Source organism: Notechis scutatus, chromosome 2, assembly GCF_049901735.1.
Source record: "Notechis scutatus isolate UNSWTSFEM ecotype Mainland chromosome 2, rNotScu1.2, whole genome shotgun sequence".
Taxonomy (NCBI): Eukaryota; Metazoa; Chordata; class Lepidosauria; order Squamata; family Elapidae; genus Notechis; species Notechis scutatus.
In genome coordinates, this window is record NC_142010.1 from 267,949,787 (window position 1) to 267,968,273 (window position 18,487).

General features: G+C 63.7%; 1 protein-coding gene across 1 annotated transcript; it reads left to right on the top strand.

Annotated features, from left to right (window-relative positions):
* The first annotated feature begins 1,861 nt into the window (after window positions 1-1,861).
* On the top strand, window positions 1,862-14,364 carry TESK1 (testis associated actin remodelling kinase 1). The gene is given in 11 exon segments (XM_026684970.2): window positions 1,862-2,185; window positions 9,023-9,144; window positions 9,472-9,520; window positions 9,617-9,710; window positions 9,713-9,762; window positions 10,124-10,206; window positions 10,300-10,390; window positions 10,536-10,619; window positions 11,760-11,849; window positions 12,248-12,396; window positions 12,817-14,364. Coding segments are annotated over 11 exon segments (1,761 nt in total). The 5' UTR covers window positions 1,862-1,951; the 3' UTR covers window positions 13,532-14,364.
* The last annotated feature ends 4,123 nt before the right edge of the window (window positions 14,365-18,487 follow it).

The following is an 18,487-nucleotide window of genomic DNA, read 5'->3' on the forward strand; positions in this document are numbered from 1 at the left end:
CACTGTGGAACAGAAAGGTTTTATGTTTGTTTTTTGTTGTTGTGATAAAAATAATATATATATACATATATATAAAAAAAAAGATCTAGTAATGAGATGGCCAGGATGCAAGCGGCCCCCTCCAGCACCAGATAAAACAGTTCCTGGGGTTGGGATGCCAGGGACCCTCCCCCGCCTGGTGACCTCTCCGTCCTCCCCTGGATTCGGCCTTCCTGGGCTCCACTCGGAGGCATTTCCTGGCGGGCCTCCTCCTGGTCAGCCAGAGGGCCATAATTGTGCTCTCGCAAGATCGTCTGCTCTACCCCTTCCAAGGACCTTCGGCAGCTGCAATAAGGGCAACTTCACCACTGTTGGTGCCACGGGGCAGAGCGGAGGTTCCGTGGGCGCATGCTTTCTTGGGCCAGTTTGAGCAGGCCACGCGTGGTCATCTGCCAGCGTAAGTGTTTCATCGCCCGCTTCATGTCCTGGAGGTACTCAGCAGAGCAGGGGCGGCCTGGGACGGGCCGGGGAGGACTGGCCACTCAGAGCAACCCTGCCCGACTCTGTATTCCAGAGGTTGGGGGGGGGGGCTTCATCCAAGCTGTCCTCCCGGGCTGCTGGGAAACTCCCTGGGCACCACTTGGGCACATCACTCTCCTCTCCGCAGAGCTGGTGGCTCCACTTAATTGGCCTGGCTCTGCACCAGCAATCTGTCCATGGCAAGGATCATGCCCAGCATTCGCATCTGCTCCCAGGTAAACACAGTGCAAGTCGAGGCACCAACAGCCTGGACAAGTAAATGCTTCTGGGGCGCCTCTGCTGCCTCAAACCGCAGAAAGGGGGCTAACTTTGCTCTCCTCGGGGCCTTTGAAGACAGGCACCCCCTGGCCACCCTGCTGACTGAGGCCATGTAACCTCTCCTGGGATTGGTCTGAGCCTGTTGAAACAACCCGGTGCGTGCGTGTGTGTGTGACATCCACCTGAGGCGTGAACTTCACTCCCGGAGGTTGAAATCTGCATCTCTCCTCAGAGAAGAGCCCAGGGCTGGAAGGTCCCTCTGGGGGATGAGCTTCTCTGGGATTTTCTGAGTCCCTCGGCCAGGACCACCTGCAGAGATTGGTACCTGGAGGTCCCAATTTAGGGTGGCTCCATTCTACTCAACCGCTCAGAAACGAGCCAGTATGGCTTATGCTGGGCTGATTGGCTTTGTTCCTGGTGTTGGGAAACCTTCACCTCAGAGCTCTGGCCAAGCAGTTCAATGAAAAAATAGTACCCAATAGAGACCCAAAAATGAGGGCAAGAGCCCCCTTGCTCCCACTCCATCACCCGAGACCTTTGGCCCTCCAGCATGGAACCGCCACCATTTCCCTATCAGCACACCTGGAGAGGCAGTTCCACAGGTGAACAAACACACCTGCTCCACTCCTGGAGTCGCCCCGGCGGAAGGTTTGCATCTGGGGGAAAACAGCAGCCTCCCCGGCCGCTTCCATTAACGGGGGGCAGCCTGGCAGCTGTTGCGGTCCTTATGGACGGGGTGGGCGGAAAACGCGGAGACTTGCCGAAGGGGCTGGGGCCTTACTCAGCTCTTTCCCGCCTCCTCCGCGGATCGGGCGGCTCTCCAGATGCGCTGGGCTCCGCTCCCGAGGCCCAACATCTGGAGGGCGCGCGGCCCCAGGTCCTCCACCTCCCGGGTTAGCGCCGGCTGCAGCCTCCTTGGGCCTCGGACCGCGGAGCGGGGCCGGGCGGGCGCAGGCTGAGCCGGGCCGCGCCTCCCGACCGCCCCGGGACGCCGGGCGCTGTCAGGCGCCGCCGCGCTCTGCTCCAGCCGCGGCAGCCGAGGAGTTAAGAGTCGCTCCGCCCGCCGCGGCTCCGCCTCCGACGGGCCGCAGAGCAGCCGAGCTCTCCGGAGGCCGAAGCCCGCGGCGTCCGGGGGCGCAGGCTGCCCTCCCGCGGCCCCCGCCCGGCCCCGCGCATGGCCTTGGGGCGCTCCGGGCATGGAGCGGGAGAAGCTGCCGCGGCGGCCCGGGCTCTCCCTGCGGCTGGACGAGGCCGAGGGGGAGGCGCCGGGCCCGGGGGCTGGCAGGCGGGCGGCCGGCTGCGGCCTTCCTCCTACCGGGCGCTGCGCAGCGCCGTCTCCACTCTGGCGCGCCTCGACGACTTCTACTGCGAGAAGATCGGCGCCGGCTTCTTCTCCGAGGTCTTCAAGGTGAGCCCCCGCCCGGGCCGGCCGCGCCTCCGCCCGCCTCCTCCCTCCCTCCCTCCCGGCCGGCCGAGGCAGCGCGGGGCTGGGGTCGGCGGGGGGCAGCCGCCGGGACGGGCGGGGAAGGGCTCCGCTCCCCCGCTGCAGCTCTGCCGCCTCGGAGTCCCCGTGGGCGAGAGGGAGGCGCGGCTGCGTTGCCTGCCGGGAGGCTCCGGGGCCGGGCGGGCTCGCGAAGGAGCTGCGGGGGAACCGCCAAAGTCCGGCGGCTTCCTGTACTCGGCCCGGGCCCGCTCTGGGCCGCCGGAGGTTCCTCCGGGCTACGGGCGGCTCCCTGCGGCCTGGGCTGGCGCTGGCGGCGGGGCTCCCGCACGGCCCCCGAAGGACCCCGCGGCCGGCAGCCTTGGCTGGAGCCCAGCTGGCCCTGCAGGTCAAGAGCCGCCGGCGGGACCGGCTCTGGCCCAGGCGGAGGCCGGGAAGGCGTCATCTTCGGCGGTGCCATTCGCCTCTGGCGAGGAGGCCTTCCTTGTTCTGGGCGAGGACCGGGCAGGGCTGCGGACTCTGCCAGCCTCTGGGATGGCCGGCAGCGTCTCTGGCTGTGGTGCCCCACTGCTCTCCTGCTCCTCCCGGGCAGGTCATGTTAGAGGGGCTGGGGGCAAATTCCTTCAGCCTCCTTCCCCTGGCCTGGGTTGGGGGCCACCAAGTGGCAAAGAGCCCTCGGGCTCCCACCTGCCAGGAAACCGGGCTCCCTCTGTGCCCCCCACCCGCCCAAGAAGGGGCTGGATTCCGAGAGAGTTGTTTTTCCGTTTGGGCTCAGGCTGGGACAGGTGTCAGTTTCCACTTACTGTTGCATGTAACCCTGTGCCCCTCTGGCCCTTTGCCAGCTGCCGCCTGGTCCTCTGTCCACGTGCAGAGTTAACAAGAGGGATCTGCAGCTGCTTAACGCCTTGGCAGAGGGGAAGAAGCCTTGGCTTGCAACCAGCGGCCGGCAAATTGCCCGCTGTGCCCAGCCAGCCAGAGACCCCTTTGAACAGGCACCCTGGGCAGGACTTGCTGTGTTCCGGGATGGGGTCTGCCGAAGCCCCTGGTTCGGAGGGTTGCCCTGCGTGGCCCAGCCATGCTTGGTGGCATGAATGACCCCAATGGCCAGAGGCCCAGGACGGCTGGGACCAGGGCAGAGTCCGGGAGGGTGCCAGGAGTGGGGGAGGGTTCCCTTAGATTGACTGAGCTGAATGAAGGGGAGGCTGGGGGCCCAGGACAGGCTGGGACTCGGCCAGTTGGGCCGGGAAACGCCTGGTCTCCAGGCCGCTTCTTCTCTTGGGACCTGGGGCCCAGAGAGGCCTCGCTTGGCTGGCCAGGCCTTCCAGCCCTCCCAGGAGGGGAGCCAGTTGTGCTCTGGAGGTGGAAGCACTTCTGGGGGGACCTGTGGGGAAGGGAAGGGGGCACCTGGCCAGGCAGAGGAAGCTCATGTGGGACCAGTCCGCTTTGGGCACTTATGGATGGGGGTGAGGTGGGGTCTTCTCCAAAGACCCAGTGGGCTCTGGGGGGGTGTTGGCTCACCTTGATGCTCTGGGTTCCCTGGAGAGAAGCGCCTCCTGCTGGTTGCAGGGAGAAGGGCGCCCAAGAGGTTCGGATGGCCTGGACTGGCTCCCTCAAGGTGTTGCTGCCCCTCTGGAGGACCTCCCCCCCCCCCTGCTCCCCTGGACTCAGCGGGGTCCCCTCTGACCATCTCCCCAGAGGCCGTGTCTTCCCCTAGGCTTTGGGTTGAGGGGGAGGGGGCCCCTCTTTTAGGGTACTTTATATCCGAGTTGGGTGTCAGAACGGCCGGCTGCTCTTTCCCGTTCCTTTGGCTTCTGCTCTTGTCAGCATTGGGAGCTCCCAGAGGCTCAGGGTTGGCCGGGCCCCGCGCTGAGTAGGCAGGTACGGGGCGGCTCACCTGGGTGCAGTGGGGGCTCCGTTGTCCTGGCCAGCAGTGAGCAGTGCAGAGGGGGGTCCATCTCCCTCTCTGGAAGGAGCCTGTCCGAGTCCTCCCCAGCCTGGATCTGCTGCTTTTGGGGGGCTCCCCGCTCTTCCGCTCAGGGCCAGCCTCGGTTGGGCAGCCCCTCTCCTGCTGCTGGGTGGCTGGTTTGGCTGCTCTGCCGGGTCCTCCCTGGGCCGCCTCCTTTGCAAGGACCCTTTGCCTGGCCTGGGTGGCTGTTGTTGCTAGGAGACGCCTTGTAGCCCCCCGCTGGGTCAGGGCCCACCAAGTGGCCGCTGCTGATTTCAGGAGGCTGCGCTGATGGGCCTTGGAGTCTCTTTGCCGCTCGCTCCCAGCGGGCCCGGCGCCTGCGGCTTGGCTTGCTCTTTCGCGGCAGCTAACTTGAGTTCACCCAACTGGCGCTTGTCCGTTGAGGCCCAGGGCTGCATTGCTGTGGGTGCTGAGCTTCGTTGTGGAGGGTCCTGGGTGGTTTTTCCGCTGGGGTTAGCGGCCCTTGCTCAGCCTGCTGGGAGATTCCGGTTTGTTTGGTTCGGTTCTTGTTTAGGGTAACGTGGGAATCCGAAGCTGGATTAATGCTCAGGAACCCAGGTTGGGTGTATGGTGTGAATCCTGTCCTGGGAACTGGGCCAGGCCAGCCTGAAACCCACTAATGCTCTGCTCCATTTGGCAGCCTCTGGCGCTCGTCCTGCAGGAGCCCCTGCCGAGACCTCCAGGGTCCCTTCCCACTCTGTTACTCTGGGAGTTCATCCTTGGGAGGGTTTGGCTCCAGGAGTTGCGGGCGCCCCGTCCCTGGAGGTTTTCAAGAGGAGATTGGACTAGAAGACCTCCAAGGTCCCTTCCCACTCTGTTATTTTGTTATTCTGACTGGGGGAAAGGCTTATCCTGGGGGGCGGTTATCTGTCCAGGCAGTTTGCTCCAGGGAGGGGCCATCGAATTGCAGGGGTTGCAGGAAACCCAGTCCTGCAAAAAAAGAAAAAAAAAAGAATCGTTTTTGTGTGTGTGTGTGTGTGTGTGTGTCTCGCTTGTGCCAGTATTGGGGGATCAGGGCAGGTGCTGAGGCTACGCCAGGCCTCAAGGGTGGAAGTTGAGAGCCAAAGGGGTGGGGCTGTCCCAGAGTCTTAGTTTAGGATGTGGGCTCTGCTTGCCCAGGGCCAGCCTGGAGTCCGAGCTCTCCCTCCCCCTCCCTCCCCCTCCCTCTGTGTGTGTGTGTGTGTGTGTGTGTGTGTGTGTGTGTTGTGCTCAGGCACAGGCTGGGAGAGGCGGCAAGCAGGGAGAAGTCTGGCTTGGCGCCTTGGACTGACTCATGGACTGGCTGGCAGCTCCACTCCTTGGGACCTGGGCCTGGGCAGCCGTGGGGGCAAGGGGGCTGGAGGAGGGCCGGGATAGGCCTTTGGGGAGTGGAGGGGGCTCCGTGTGTGGGGGGAGCCATGGCCGCTTTCCAGCTGGCTGCCTTGGAGGTGGGCGAGTGGACCTTATGGAGCTCAGCACTAAGAACGTGCTGGGATTCTAGGCCAGCTGCCAGGGGGGGGGGGCAGGGCATGCGGGCATGGGCGGGTGGCGGGGAGGGGCTGCTGTCCTGCCTGCCTCTCACAGGGCCACCCTGGCACTCCCTTTGCCAGCCAGTGTGTGGAGTGGTGAGGCTGTGCCAGAGCGATTGGCCCCGGGGTCTCTGTGCTGGGAGCGGGGCTGGTGCAGGGCCACTTTGCCCTCTGCCGTGCTTGAGCACTGACGGGGTGGGAGGCGCTTGGCAGGGGGCAGAACACCTCGTGGGGGTGGGCTAACAGAGGGGGCGGGGTCAGGGCCCATCTCTGCCCCCTCCATCCAGGGGCTGCCTTGCCCCCCCCTCCCCGATGGGCCTGTGGTCTAGGAGGAAGGGGTCTCGCCTGGAGCAGCGGAAGGGGCCCCACTGCCGGTCCCTTGGGCAGCCCCTCTCCCAGCACAGGGCATCTGAAGGGCCCAGGCAGCCCGGCGTCTCCCCACACCCTGGTTTCCCCCCTGCCAAGCTGAGCGTAGGGGGGCGGAGGCTGGGCTGCCAGGGCCAGGGTTGCCTTCTGGGTCTCCCCCATCTCTCCCCCGGCAATCGGCCCCCAGGAGCTCTGCTGGACTCACGTCCCAGAGCAGGGACTGGGCTGCTTGCCTGCGTCTCCTGGGGATGCCCCACGGAGGTCCTGCGTGCAGCTCCCTCTTCGGCCACAGCTGCGAAGCTTCCTGGAGGGCTGCCTTGATGCTGCGGGGGGGCATGCTGGAAAACCCGGCCGAGAGAGACCCCGTGGGAGAGAGGAGGAGGTGGGCTCCTGCCCAGAATACCGGGGGACACCCACTCCATGTGAATGGCTGAACCCCCCTCCTCATCTGCTCTCAGGCAGGATGGAGAATAGTTCCGTGGGTTCCCTTGTGATGCTGTGGGGTTGTTTGGTGTGCAGGGTGGCAATTGTCGTTTGCCAGCTGTTCCTCCGGGCTGAGCTGGGGTGGAGACAATTCCTTGGCTCTCCTTCCTATGAAATGGGGGTTGGGGGGGTGGAGGTTGCTGTGGGGCCAGGCGGTGAGGGGGCTTCAAACTTTATATGCCCCCAAGAAAGCTGCGGGGGGGCGGAGGGGCAGTCAGAGGGCTGGTGGGAGCAGCTTCTGCGCTGGGAGGGCGACAGGGAGGGGCTTCCCATCTTCCCAGACCTGCAGGGGGCAGGACCTGGGCTCTGATGGGGGAATGGGGGCAGGCGACATGCCAGGCAGCTGGCTTCCCTCCTTCAGGGGCCCTGCCTGCCCATGTCTCCCCTACAGGCTCAGCGCCTCAGGGGCAGCTCCAGGGCAGACACAGGTTGAGGTCCACATCTGGGTGAGGTGACCCCCTCTGACCCTGGGCCTCCCCTGCCAGCACAGCCGGGTGCTCAGCCTCGAGGCCCACGGCTGGCAGAAGGGGGCAGAGAGCTGTGCCAGGCTGGCCGTGGGGTAGATGGAGAGGGGCATCGGAGCCCTTCTTGCTTAGAAGGGGGCCATGGGCTCCAACCAAAGGGGAAGGGTGTGTCCCACACTGGTCCCCCCCCTGCCACAAAGAGAGGCTCCGCGTGGGCTCCTCCCGGTTGCCCAGTGCAGGCCCCTCTCGGAGTGGGGTGGGGGAGCCGCATCCAGAGCCAGGAAGACGGGGTGGGGGGAGCGGGCAGAGCGGAGGGAGGACTGAGGCATGGACTAAAAAGGGCAGGAATGGCTGCAGAGCCCAGGAATTTGAGAGGGAGGCTCCACTGGCGGGGGGGTGGCTGTCACGGCAGCTGTTCAACAGGCCTTCCTTGCCTGGGCATGAGGGGCTGCAGGCTGCTCCCTGGCCCTTGCGGGGTGGGGGGTGGGGTGGCTGCTGTGGCTGGTGCAGACTCAGCCTCTGACTGGGGTCTCTTCCCAGCCGCCCCCCATCCCGTCCTGGTTGGGCTGCGTTGGGGAAAGGGCCCCTCAAACCTGGCCCCAGGGGCGCTGTGGGGTTTGGGGGGTTCTTTGGGGGTTCTGTGCTCGGCTGCCCAGCGTCCCCATGGGTGAGACAGGCGGCTACATAGATACGACTTATAAATAAAGCTGGCAGTGGGCCTTCCAGCCTCTGGGCGGAGCCCCTGGTGGGCACCTAAGCAGCCTTGTGCTTGGCCACTGGGGTGCTGTGAATGGAGCTGGGGGGGCTGGAGTTGGCTTTGGGGGCCCCAGCGGAGACTCCCGGCCCTGAAAGAGCGCAGCTGTGCCAACTGGGTAGGCGCCCCTTTGCCTTGTCCTTGTGCCCGGTTGATGGCAGTCTTGGGGGAAGGGGCTTCTGAGCGTTGGCTGGCTGGTCTCCCCCCACTTCCCTGCCCCGTTGGCCCCATGGGGGGTGCCCAAAGCTGTTCCGAGGCGCCCGGATGCCTTCCCTGAAGCAGAGGCCCCTGGAGGGCCAGCAAGGGGAGGGAAGGGGGTGGGGTGGCAGGCTGGCACAGGGGTTGCGGGGCAGAGGGATCTCCTCTCCGTGTGCCCTGCCCGGCCCTTCTGGTTTGAAAGCCTCCGGGCAGGAATGCCACCTTCGCGGGTTCTTCATCTCTGTGCGGCTTCAGACCAGGGCTGGGCCGTGAATCAAGGAAGCGACAGCTGCTGTCCAGCGGTTTCCACATCCAACCTGCCACCATGCTGAATGGGGGGGACTTTGGAATGAGGAAGGTCAGGAGAAGCCATCGGGGGGGGAACTCTTGCTTAACAGCAGGTCCCACATGCGTGTTCTGCCCTCCCCCCTCATTCTGCTCCCCCTCTTTTGTTCCACGCTTCCCACTTCCCCAACTCTTTGGGCCCTCCCCAAAGGGCCTGTCCTCGGTCTCCCTCAATGGGAGGCCACTGGCAATTGGGGGAGGGGGCTCCAGCAAAACTGGGGTGGGTGGGGGTGGCTATGATGGCAACGTGTGTCTGGTGTGTCTGGAACCTCTGGCTGGATCCTTTGGGAGCAGATTTCCCAACCGTGGGCCTTGGGGAGGGGGTGCACTCCCGGAATTCCCCAGCCAGCCTGCTGACTGAGGAGGGGGCTGGGGAATTCTGCCCCCCTCCAGGGCCACGGTTGGGAAACCTTGGTGTAGAGGCCTGACCCAGCTGCTCGGGCAGCTCCACGGCTGTGACTCTCTTTCTGGCTGGCTGGTTTTGCAGCTGTGGCGGATTCAAAAGCTGGCCCTCTGCCTCCTGGTGCGCCGGACTTCGTTTCCCAGGATTTCCGGCCTAGGGACGGATGGCGTGGGCACTGGAGAGGCTTGTTGACCAGCATGTTGAGCTCTGCTCCACAAGGCCTCTGAGCACCACAGAGAGCCGGTTCCGCAGGGCCTGTCCGGACGGGGCTGGGGGCTTCCCCGCTGCGCTAGAGTGACCCCCGGCTGTCCCCACAGGTGAGGCACCGCCAGTCAGGGCAGGTCCTGGTGCTGAAGATGAACAAGCTGACCAGCAACCGAGGGAACATGTTGCGCGAGGTGCAGCTGATGAACCGGCTCTGCCACCCCAACATCCTCCGGTAGGCCAGGAGGGGCTCCCCCGGTCTGGAGGAAGGGGCCCTGCTGGGGTGGAAGGCTTCAATGGGCCCCAGGGGAAGAAGGGCCGGGAGGCTCCACCACCTGCTCCTGGCCCTCCTGCCGGGGGCCCCGGGGGCCGCCCCAAGGGAGAGCCCCAAGCAGAGCTCCTTGTGCCCAGAGAGCCCCCTGGGGGTGGGGGAGGGTGAGCACGGGGCCCAGGTCCAGGGCAGAGCAGCGGGTGGCCCTGCTCCTTTCCCCCAGGGGCGCTGGGGACGGAGGGAAGCCACGGGGGGTCTCGCTGCTGATGGTTCCTCTCCCTCCCCTGCCAGGTTCATGGGGGTCTGCGTCCACCAGGGCCAGCTGCATGCGCTGACAGAGGTGAGTGTTGGGGCCGGGCATCAAGGGTCAGCCAAGGGCCCGGCTGTTCCAGGGGACAAAGGGCCCCACAACTTCCCCTCCTTTCTCTCCCTGCAGTACATCAATGGGGGGAACCTGGAGCAGCTGCTCGATAGCCCCACCCTGCTCCCCTGGCCTGTCCGCCTCAAGCTGGCCCTGGACATCGCCCGGGGCTCTGCTACCTGCACAGCAAGGGCATCTTCCACCGGGACCTGACCTCCAAGGTGGGGGGTCCTCTGCTGCGCCCCACCCCTCCCCCTGCCTGGGCCTCAAAGTGGGCAGAGGATTTGGGGAGGGGATCCCCGACCGGCTCCCGGATGAGCGGGGGGCGCTGGTTGGGGAGGGGCCTTCCCTGGAAAGAGGGGCTGCAGAAGGAGAGGCTCCTGCTGTGGGGCCCTCGCCAGCCCCGTACCCCTTTCTAGGGCCCAGGGAAGGGCTAGCAGAGTCCCTTGGCCCTCTGGTGTCCCCCAGCCCTCTCCTTATTCCCTGGGGGAGGAAGGTTGTCTGGTCAGAGATGCCCCATCCTGGGAGCTGCCTTTTACCTGGGACGGCCTCTCAAATGTCCCCCTCCTTCCCCCCACCCAGAACTGCCTGGTCAGGTGTGAGGACAACGGCTACACAGCCGTGGTGGGCGACTTTGGCCTGGCAGAGAAGATCCCCACCTACAGGTGAGCCAGGAGGCTGCTGCTTCTGTTGACACCCCTCCCCCAGCTCTCCCCCACCGTGGCCCGGCCTTTACACAGGCTCTCCTCCCCTTGCAGTGAGGGCGGTGAGAAGGAGCCCCTGGCTGTGGTGGGCTCCCCCTACTGGATGGCCCCCGAGGTCCTGCACGGGGAGCTGTACAACGAGAAGGTGAGCCACACGAGGAGGAGGAGGAGGAGGAGGAGGAGTAACAATGGGAGGGGGACTGCAGGGGGAGGAGGGCGCCTGCTTGCCCCCTCCCTGCCCCCCTGCTCCAGGGCTGCCCCCAGACCTTCCCCCACTGTGTCTCCCGCAGGCGGACATCTTTGCCTACGGCATCATCCTCTGTGAGACCATCGCGCGGGTGCCGGCCGACCCCGACTACCTGCCTCGCACTGAGGTAAGCCCCCGCGTGCCTCGGCCGCCCCAGCAAGAGGGGAGGCAGCCGGGCCCCTCGGGGAGAGCTTGAAGCGGGGGCTCCAGTGCCCAAAGCGGGCAGGGGGCACTGCTCAGAGTCTGGGCACGGAAGAGAGGGGGCTGAGCTCTAGCGGGCTCCTCTCTCCACTCGGTCCCTGGCAGGGATCAGAGTTCAAGGAGGGGCGGAGGTGCCGGTGTGAACCAGAGCCCATTTGGCTCCCTTGGTGTCCACAGTCCTAGGAAGCCTCACCAGTTTTGCCCCCTGGCTAGTTTCCCACCACTTTTGCCTGAGCCACCCGTGGGACACGGCTTGTTCCAGCAGTGCGCGGCTGGGTGGATGGGGTGGGCTGATGGAATGAGCGCACCATTGGAACCCAGTGCGCCTGTCGAGACCAGCCTGCTGGCCACGGGGCAGTGGGGAGAGGGGCTGACTCTGCAAAGGCCTCTAGGGACGGAGACGGGGGTCATTGTTCCCGGCATGGAGCTTGGCTGGCAGGGGCGGCGTTGGCTGCCAAGCTGCGCTTTACCTCCCGCTCTTTGTGCCGGTTGCCTCCCAAAGCGCTAAAAGCCACCGGATGATTCCGGAAAGCCAGAAGTCGGCCGTGATGCTGAAATGGCCGGAGGGTTTCTTTTAAGAGCCCCCCAGGCCCTCAGGCTGCCCTCCCAGCACTTCTTCCGGACTGCTTGCGTGCCAGGCCGTATCCCGGAGGCATCTTGAGCCCGGCTTCCCCCATTGAGACGCCTGGGTCTTCGGGACAGAGTCCTGGGGGACAGGCAGGGTACGGCTGATGCCCTCTGGGTGACCCTCTTCCATTTGGGACCACGTTGCTGCCAACCTGCTAGCAGCGTATAACCCGGGGCTCTGCCCTCCCTGCCCCTCCAGCCCGTAAGCGAACCATTGGGAGCCACCAACAGCCTCCCGGGGAAGCCCTGCGTATTGGGGGGAGGGAGGGGGCTGGAGTGGGAAAGGCTTTTCCTCTTGAATTCGGGTGTGTGCGGGTGAGCGTGGCTGCAATTGGGTGAGTCCAGGCAGCTGGCTTCCTTCTGCTTCCCAGAGCGCTTCTTTTTTTGGGGGGGGGGCATCTTCCCCGGCCCCTCCCCCCTTCACCTTTCCTCTCCTCAGGACTTCGGCCTCGACGTGGCCGCCTTCTGCAACCTGGTGGGAGCCGACTGTCCGGCGGCTTTTCTCCAGCTGGCCTTCCACTGCTGCACGGTGGGTCCTGGCGCCCCCTCCCCACAAGGAAGGGGGCAGGTGCTGGAGCCGGGCTGGGAGAAGAGCCACAGCTGCCCCTTTGGCGGGGGGAGCATCCTCGCAGGAGCTCTGGGCGTCCCCACTTGGGCTGCAGGGCCACAGCAAGCAGCCTGCTTGGAGGGCCCGCCTGCCTTCCTGGATTCTGCCCTGGGGCGGCGGGGGGGTTGGATGGGGGCTTGCCACCCCCGGAGGGCTTCCTCTGCTCCACGGGGAAAGGCCGGACAGGGAGCTGGTGCTGGAAGTCCAGGGGGGCCCCAGAGACACACAGGCTGCTTGCCCACTGCCCTCACCTGGGCCTGCAGCTTCCGTTCGACCCAAAAGAGACGAGCCTCCCCTGTGCTTCCTTCTCCTGCCCCCAGATGGAGCCCACGGCCCGGCCCTCCTTCCTGGAGATCGTCCAGCGCCTGGAGGCGATGCTGCTGCTGACGGCCGGAGGCCCGGCCAGGCCCTGCCCAACAGCGACGGCGGGACGGCCCTCCCAGGCAACTCGGCGTCGCCGCGCTGAAGGGTAGCCGCTCTCAGGACAGGGGTTGCGGTGCAGGGAGGGGGTGGGCAAGTGCCAGAGAGGGAGTATGGATGGCATGGTTGGGTTCTTGCTTTTTTAGAGTGGAGATTCCAGGAACCGTCTTGGGTGCCGGAAGGGGCGAAGGTGGGCTGGAGGGAAAGGGGCAGCCTTGGAAGGCACTGCACACTTGGCTTGAGTTGGGGGCAGAGGAGGGCTTTCCTCCTGGGCCTCTGAGCCTCCAGGGGAGGGGAGGGGAGGAATGTGCCCCCCTCGTATGCCAGGGCAGTCCCTGCCCAGCCTTTTGGAACCATTGCAGCTGAGCTGTTTCCCGGCCTAGATTTGGCCTTTGCAGAGCGCAGGACACTCTGCGATGCCATCCTGGGATGCCTCTAACACGCCCCCTTCCTTCCTTATTGCACCCAGGTCAAGCGGCCAAACAGCTCTCCTTCCCCAACACCCCACCTGGCCTGCTTGGACAACGGCTCTTGACCCCGGAGCAGCCCCTCTCCCGCAGCCAGTCAGATGTATTCCGCCCTCGGTCTCCCGCTTTGCCCCGTGCCCACGACACTCCGCAGCGCGTCAACCCCTTTTCCCAGCGCCAGGACCTCCAGGGGGGCAGGATCAAGCTCTTCGACACCCCCAGCAAGTCCCTGATCTCCCTGACCTTCAACCTGCCCCCCTCGCCTCTTCCACCGGGCACCCCCATCACGCCGGAGCCGGCCGTGGAGATGCAGTGCAACTTTGCCGAGCCCGTGGCCATCATGCGCAGGTGTCGCTCGCTGCCGTCCTCCCCGGAGCTGCCTCGCCGGGAGCAGCCGCCCCACAGCCCCCTCTTGGCCCTGGACCGCACCCCACCAGAACCCCCCAGCCCCCCTGCCAACGAGCAGATGGACTGCAGTCCGGACAGCCCGGCGGCCCCCTTGACCAACGGCAGCTTCATCAGCACGGCTGTGTCGGCGCCCCGGCCGTGGTCCCCCAACGGGCTGCTCCTGAACAACAACAGCAAGCCGCTCGGCTGGGGCAGGGGCTTCTCCGAGCTGAGCGTGCCTCCCATGGTGGAGGGGGCACAGACGGAGCACCCGGGGACGGCGCTGCCCCTGAGCCCCTCCAGCAGCAGCTGCGTGCTGGAACAGGATGAGGTGCTGGCCTGCCCTGCCTGCTGCCTGGGGCCCTTCAGCTTCAGCTTTGCTTCCGTCTGCCACCGGCCGGCCACCAGCACCCCTCGCTACCAGAACCTGAACTGCGAGGCCAAGAGCCTGCAGTGCCCGGAGAGGCACCCCCAGCACTGCAAGGGCCTGGCGCTGGGCCTGGCGGAACCCAGCCTCAAGTTGCCAGGAGCCCAGTCCTGAGGCTGGCCCTGCGGTCGAGGAGCACCCCGCCTCCGCCTGGACATCCTGGATGCCGAGGAGCGGCACGACACCATTGGGCCAGACTGCTCCGATGTTGCAGGGAGGGCTGCCCAGCCCACGGGGAGGCAGGAGGGAGCCGCCAGTCCACAGCCCGGTCTCGGGCGATGGGAGTCTTGCTTTTGCCCACCCCTGCCTGGCCCCGTTGCAGTCGCGAGGGGCAAGCCCTGGGCTCCCCAACCTCTTGGCCATGGGTGGGTGCAGAGAAGCAGAACGGCAGGAAGACGCAGGGCTGGGGCGAAGGGAATTCGGGCTGGGGGCCCCGTAGGAGGCTGGCAAGGGTAGGCCCAGGTCATTCTGCCTGCTGGGGGCCCCGGCACACCTGGGGTACAGGGCCCGTGGGGTGTGTCGGAGGGATGGGGCAGGGAGGGGGTCCAGATAAACTGCTGGTGCCCCCCTCCTCTCCTGCCCTGCGCAGGGCTGGTCCAGGGTGGCTCCGCCTGGCCCTCTCAGGCACTGGGGGGCGGGGGAGAAGGCAGCTGCGTTTTTAATAATACTTGGAAAATACTTGTTAATATATTCAGCTTATTTAATGTGTTGAAAAAAATAAAACCTGATGACAGTTGCCCGTCCCGTCCTGAGTGGTCTCTGCTGAGAAGACGAGAATTGGGGAAGTCCCACCGGGGGAGGGGCAGCATTGTCCCTGGTCGGTGGCTCTGCCCCAAAGCCCATCGAGGCTGTTTTGGCCTGGATTCTCCGGGTTTCAGGGTGGGAGACGGCTCCAGAAAACCCCAAAGGGAGGGAGCCACGACCTGGGAAAGTGGGCTTTCTTTTGGGTGACAAGCAACTGGGGGACCTAAAGGGGAGCAAAGAACGGAAAGGAATTATATGGGAGGAAAATATCTGGGATACGAGAAGCATGTGTACACGGCCAACAATTTAATTTAGTGCACGGATCATTTTCTGGTAATATTTCCAAATGCGTTAATGAAAACAACAGCCGCAAAAACTTGAATATATATATTTCAGGGAGAAGTCGGAATACCTCCGCCCCCGCCCCTCCCCCAGGTGATGGAACGAGGGTCTCCAGCATCCATGCAGAATCCGACCTTGATAGCCTGAAGGAAATTCCGCCCCCACAGAGGCTGTGGCTGCTGGGGGGCTCCGTGGGGCCAAAGGGGCTTCCTCCTTTTCCCATGGGAATGCCTGGAGCCCTTTGGGGAAGGCAAGGCTGATACCTTGAGCGTTGCACAACCGGAGGCGTCCGTTGTGGGTCCCCCAGGAGCACGAGGGCGGGGGGTGGGGGGCAAGTCTGGGAAGGCCTTTGGGCGATTCTCCCCGGATGCTGCGTTTCCCTCTAGCCCCCCTGGAAGAGAGCGGCTCCCCTGCCTTCGCCTGCCCTGGTCCCACCCAAAGCCCCCCTGGACCCCCTCGTGTGCTTGGCAGAGGGCAGAAGCACCGTAATTTGAGGGCAGGCTCCTAGTGATGTGCCAGAATGTTGCCTTGACTCTCACAGGCAGGGAAAGGAGGCCCAACCAGGGTTGTCTGAGACATCACGGCTTGTTCAGCCGCGTAGAAGGAAAAGAGCTGTGCTGACGCACAGTGGTTAGAGTACAGCACTGCAAGCCCTACTCCTGCCGGCTGCCTGCGATTTGGCAGATTCATCCAGGCCCCAGGTTCACTCAGCCTTCCCTCCTTCCAAGGTGGGTCAAATGAGGACGCGGATTGTTGGGGGCCGTATTTGTAAACCGCTTAGAGGGGGCTGTCAAGCCCTGGGAAGCAGCATATAAGTCGAAGGGCTCTGGCTCACAGGGGGGCATCCCTCTGGCGCATCTAAGGGGGTGCGCTTCCTGCTGCGCTCCGTTGGGCTTGTTGGGAGCCCCGAGAAGAAAGGAGCTGCGGGCCTGCAAAGAGCCTCACTCCGGGTGTTGTGAAACAGGACCAAAGAAGGCCGGGCAATCACGGCTGCTGAAGGGAGGCGAAGGGTGGCCGGAAGGAAGAGCATTTGAGGCGCTTTGACGGGAGAGGGAGGACGCGCAGGGGCTGAAACCGCAAAGGGCTGAAACCACGGGGGTCCTGCGGGGGTCCCTCTTGTCAGGAGGGGGCGGAGGGGCTGCCTTTCAAAGTTGCCAACGATCCCAAAGAGGGAGGGGGGTCAACCCAGGGAGAGAGAGAAGCCGCCTGCGGTCCAGCCGGGGCTTTTGCTGGCTGCGAGGACAACGTGGGGGAGGGGGAGCCTAGATGGCGCATTGGGGGAGCAGCCACGGCTGGGGAAAACCCTCGGGGGGGTCCCTGACAAGAGCCAGGAGGTCCCACCGGCATTCCCGGCAGTTTAACTTGGCCTAATCGACCTCTCCTTCCCTGCAATCGGGCTGCCTTAGCATGCCAGGCTGATGGGCCCAAGCCGGTCTCTTCAGAGCCCCAACGTGGCATTGCAGACAAGGTTCGCCTTCCTTCCTCCCAGGTTGCTTCTCTCCTGGCTAGTTCCCTGTCCTGCCTCCGGGTGTCTTTGGAGAAGAGCTGGACCCCCTCCTCTTCTTTGGGGCAGCCCCTCAGACACTGGAAGGCTGCTCTCCTGTCCCCCCAGCCCTTCTTTTGCCTAGACTGGCCAAACCCAAATCCTGCAGCCGTTCTTCATAGGTTTTAGTCTCTTTAATCATCTCAAGTTGCTCTTCTCAGAACGTTTTTCCAAAGTGTCAACAACTTTTTGTGGTGTGGTGACCAAAACCAGGCCAGCCTGCAACTCCCTGATTTCTGACACCTGAACCACCCCAGGTGGATGCGTTCTCACCCTGGCAGAGGTGGTCTTCAGAAGGTTGTGACCAGTTCTGGAGAACCCGTAGCAGAAATTTTGGATAGTTGGGAGAACCGGCCAATCCCGCCTCTGACTGGCCCTGCCAACCCCACCTCGGCTGGCTCTCCTTTGGTTGCCCTGCATAGGAGAAGGGAACTGGAAAGCAGGTTAGGGGGGTGGGGAGGGAAGGGGGATTTTCCAGTATCCTTCCCCTGCCACGCCCACCAAGCCATACTCACAGAACCAGGAGTAAAAAAAATTGAATCCCACCACTGCATCCTGGGAGACCCCAAGAAACAGGGTTCATTTTTTGCTTCTGAAGAAAGACTCTGCCATAAGGCCATTCACCCGGCGGCCCAAAGGCTGGAGACCGGACTGCGGCTTCCTCCTTCCAGGGGGGTCTTTGGGAAGGTGGGCTTAGCTGGCAGATCACTGTTAATGGCTGACAGGGCATCAGCAACCTTCAGCCTTGCCAAAGAGGCCGGCTGTCCATGATTCTCTTCCATATAAAATCAAGCAAGGAAGGCTCCACCTGCCAACGTTCAAAGAGGAGGCCCAGGTGCCTCCCCAGGTATCCTCCCTCTGCCACAAGTTCTGGGTTTCTGCTGAGTGAGTCCAAAGTCTCTTTCAGACTCTAGAAATTCATAGCCGATTAGGGAGCCTGCTTGCATGAAGGTTGGCGTATTTGTTGCTTCCCCTATTCTCCACACCCCCTTTCCACACCCCTTTCCAATAAATTCATTTGGTTATCTAGGGATTGGATAAAGGTGTTCGTTTCTCTTGGAAGCCTTCCTCCTCCAGGCCAGGCTGGGCCTTTGCCCAGGTCTCCGTCCTACTTCCAGATGGCGACCAGCCTCTCAGCTCCCTTCTTGACCTCGGAGAAGTCTTTGGCAAAGAGCAAAATTTAATTTTACGTGTTTATTGAATTTTAAAACCTCCCTCACAGAAGAACTTTAGGATGCGTACAGATAAAACATCACAGTGTGAAAACAGTGTATGAAACTTAGAAAGACAAGGATGAATTAAAAAGCAGTGTGGAACATTGATTAAAAGCCAGGGGAGGGGCTTGCCGGCTGCAGAGCCATGTTTGGGGCCTTTAGGGGAAAGGCCGGGGGTGGGGTGGGGGGCTGCCTCATCTCCCGGTGAGCGAATCTTCCAATGGGGGGGTAGCAGAGAAGGCTCCCTTCCTGAACCCCCCAGTTGCAATTCCTTGACTGGTGGGGTCTGCAACGCATCTTCCTTGCCTGACCAGGTGGGACAGGCTGATCCAGCAGACGGTTTCCTAGGTAACGTGACCCCAGCCGTGGGGGGCTTGATAGGTCCCCCCCCAACACCTTGAATTGGAACCCAGCGCAGCTTGTGTTGCCAAGGTGGGACATGGGCTGTTCTTTGGTCAGGCAGGGCTGCCCCCCCAGCCTTGTTTTGCACCGGACATTTCAGGGGTAGCCCCCCCCCCACTCACACACATAGAGCGCAGTGCAACCGTCCAAGGCCTCCCCCAGCTACACCAACAGTTGATGGCCGTGCAAAGTTCTCTTTCCTTGGGGAAGCCGGGGGGTTTGCTGGCTTGGGGGTTAAATTATTGCCCTCCCAGTTCATAAGCGGTTCTGACCAGTTCTGGAGAACGATAGCGGAAATTTTGGGTGGTTCGGAGAACCGGCCAATCCCGCCTCTGACTGGCCCCACCAACCCCATCTCTTCTCCGCCTCCCATCGAGTCCCAGCTGATCGGCTGGGTCTCCTTTGGTTGCCCTGCACAGGAGAACGGAGCTGGAAAGCAGGCTAGTGGGGTGGGGAGGGAAGGGGGATTTTGCAGTATCTTTTCCCTGCCACACCCACCAAGACACACCCACCAAGCCACGCCCACAGAAGCAGTAGTAAAAACATTTGAAACCCACCACTGGCCCCCTCCCTGCACCTCTGAGCAGAGACAGGTTGCAAGACGGCCTGGGGGA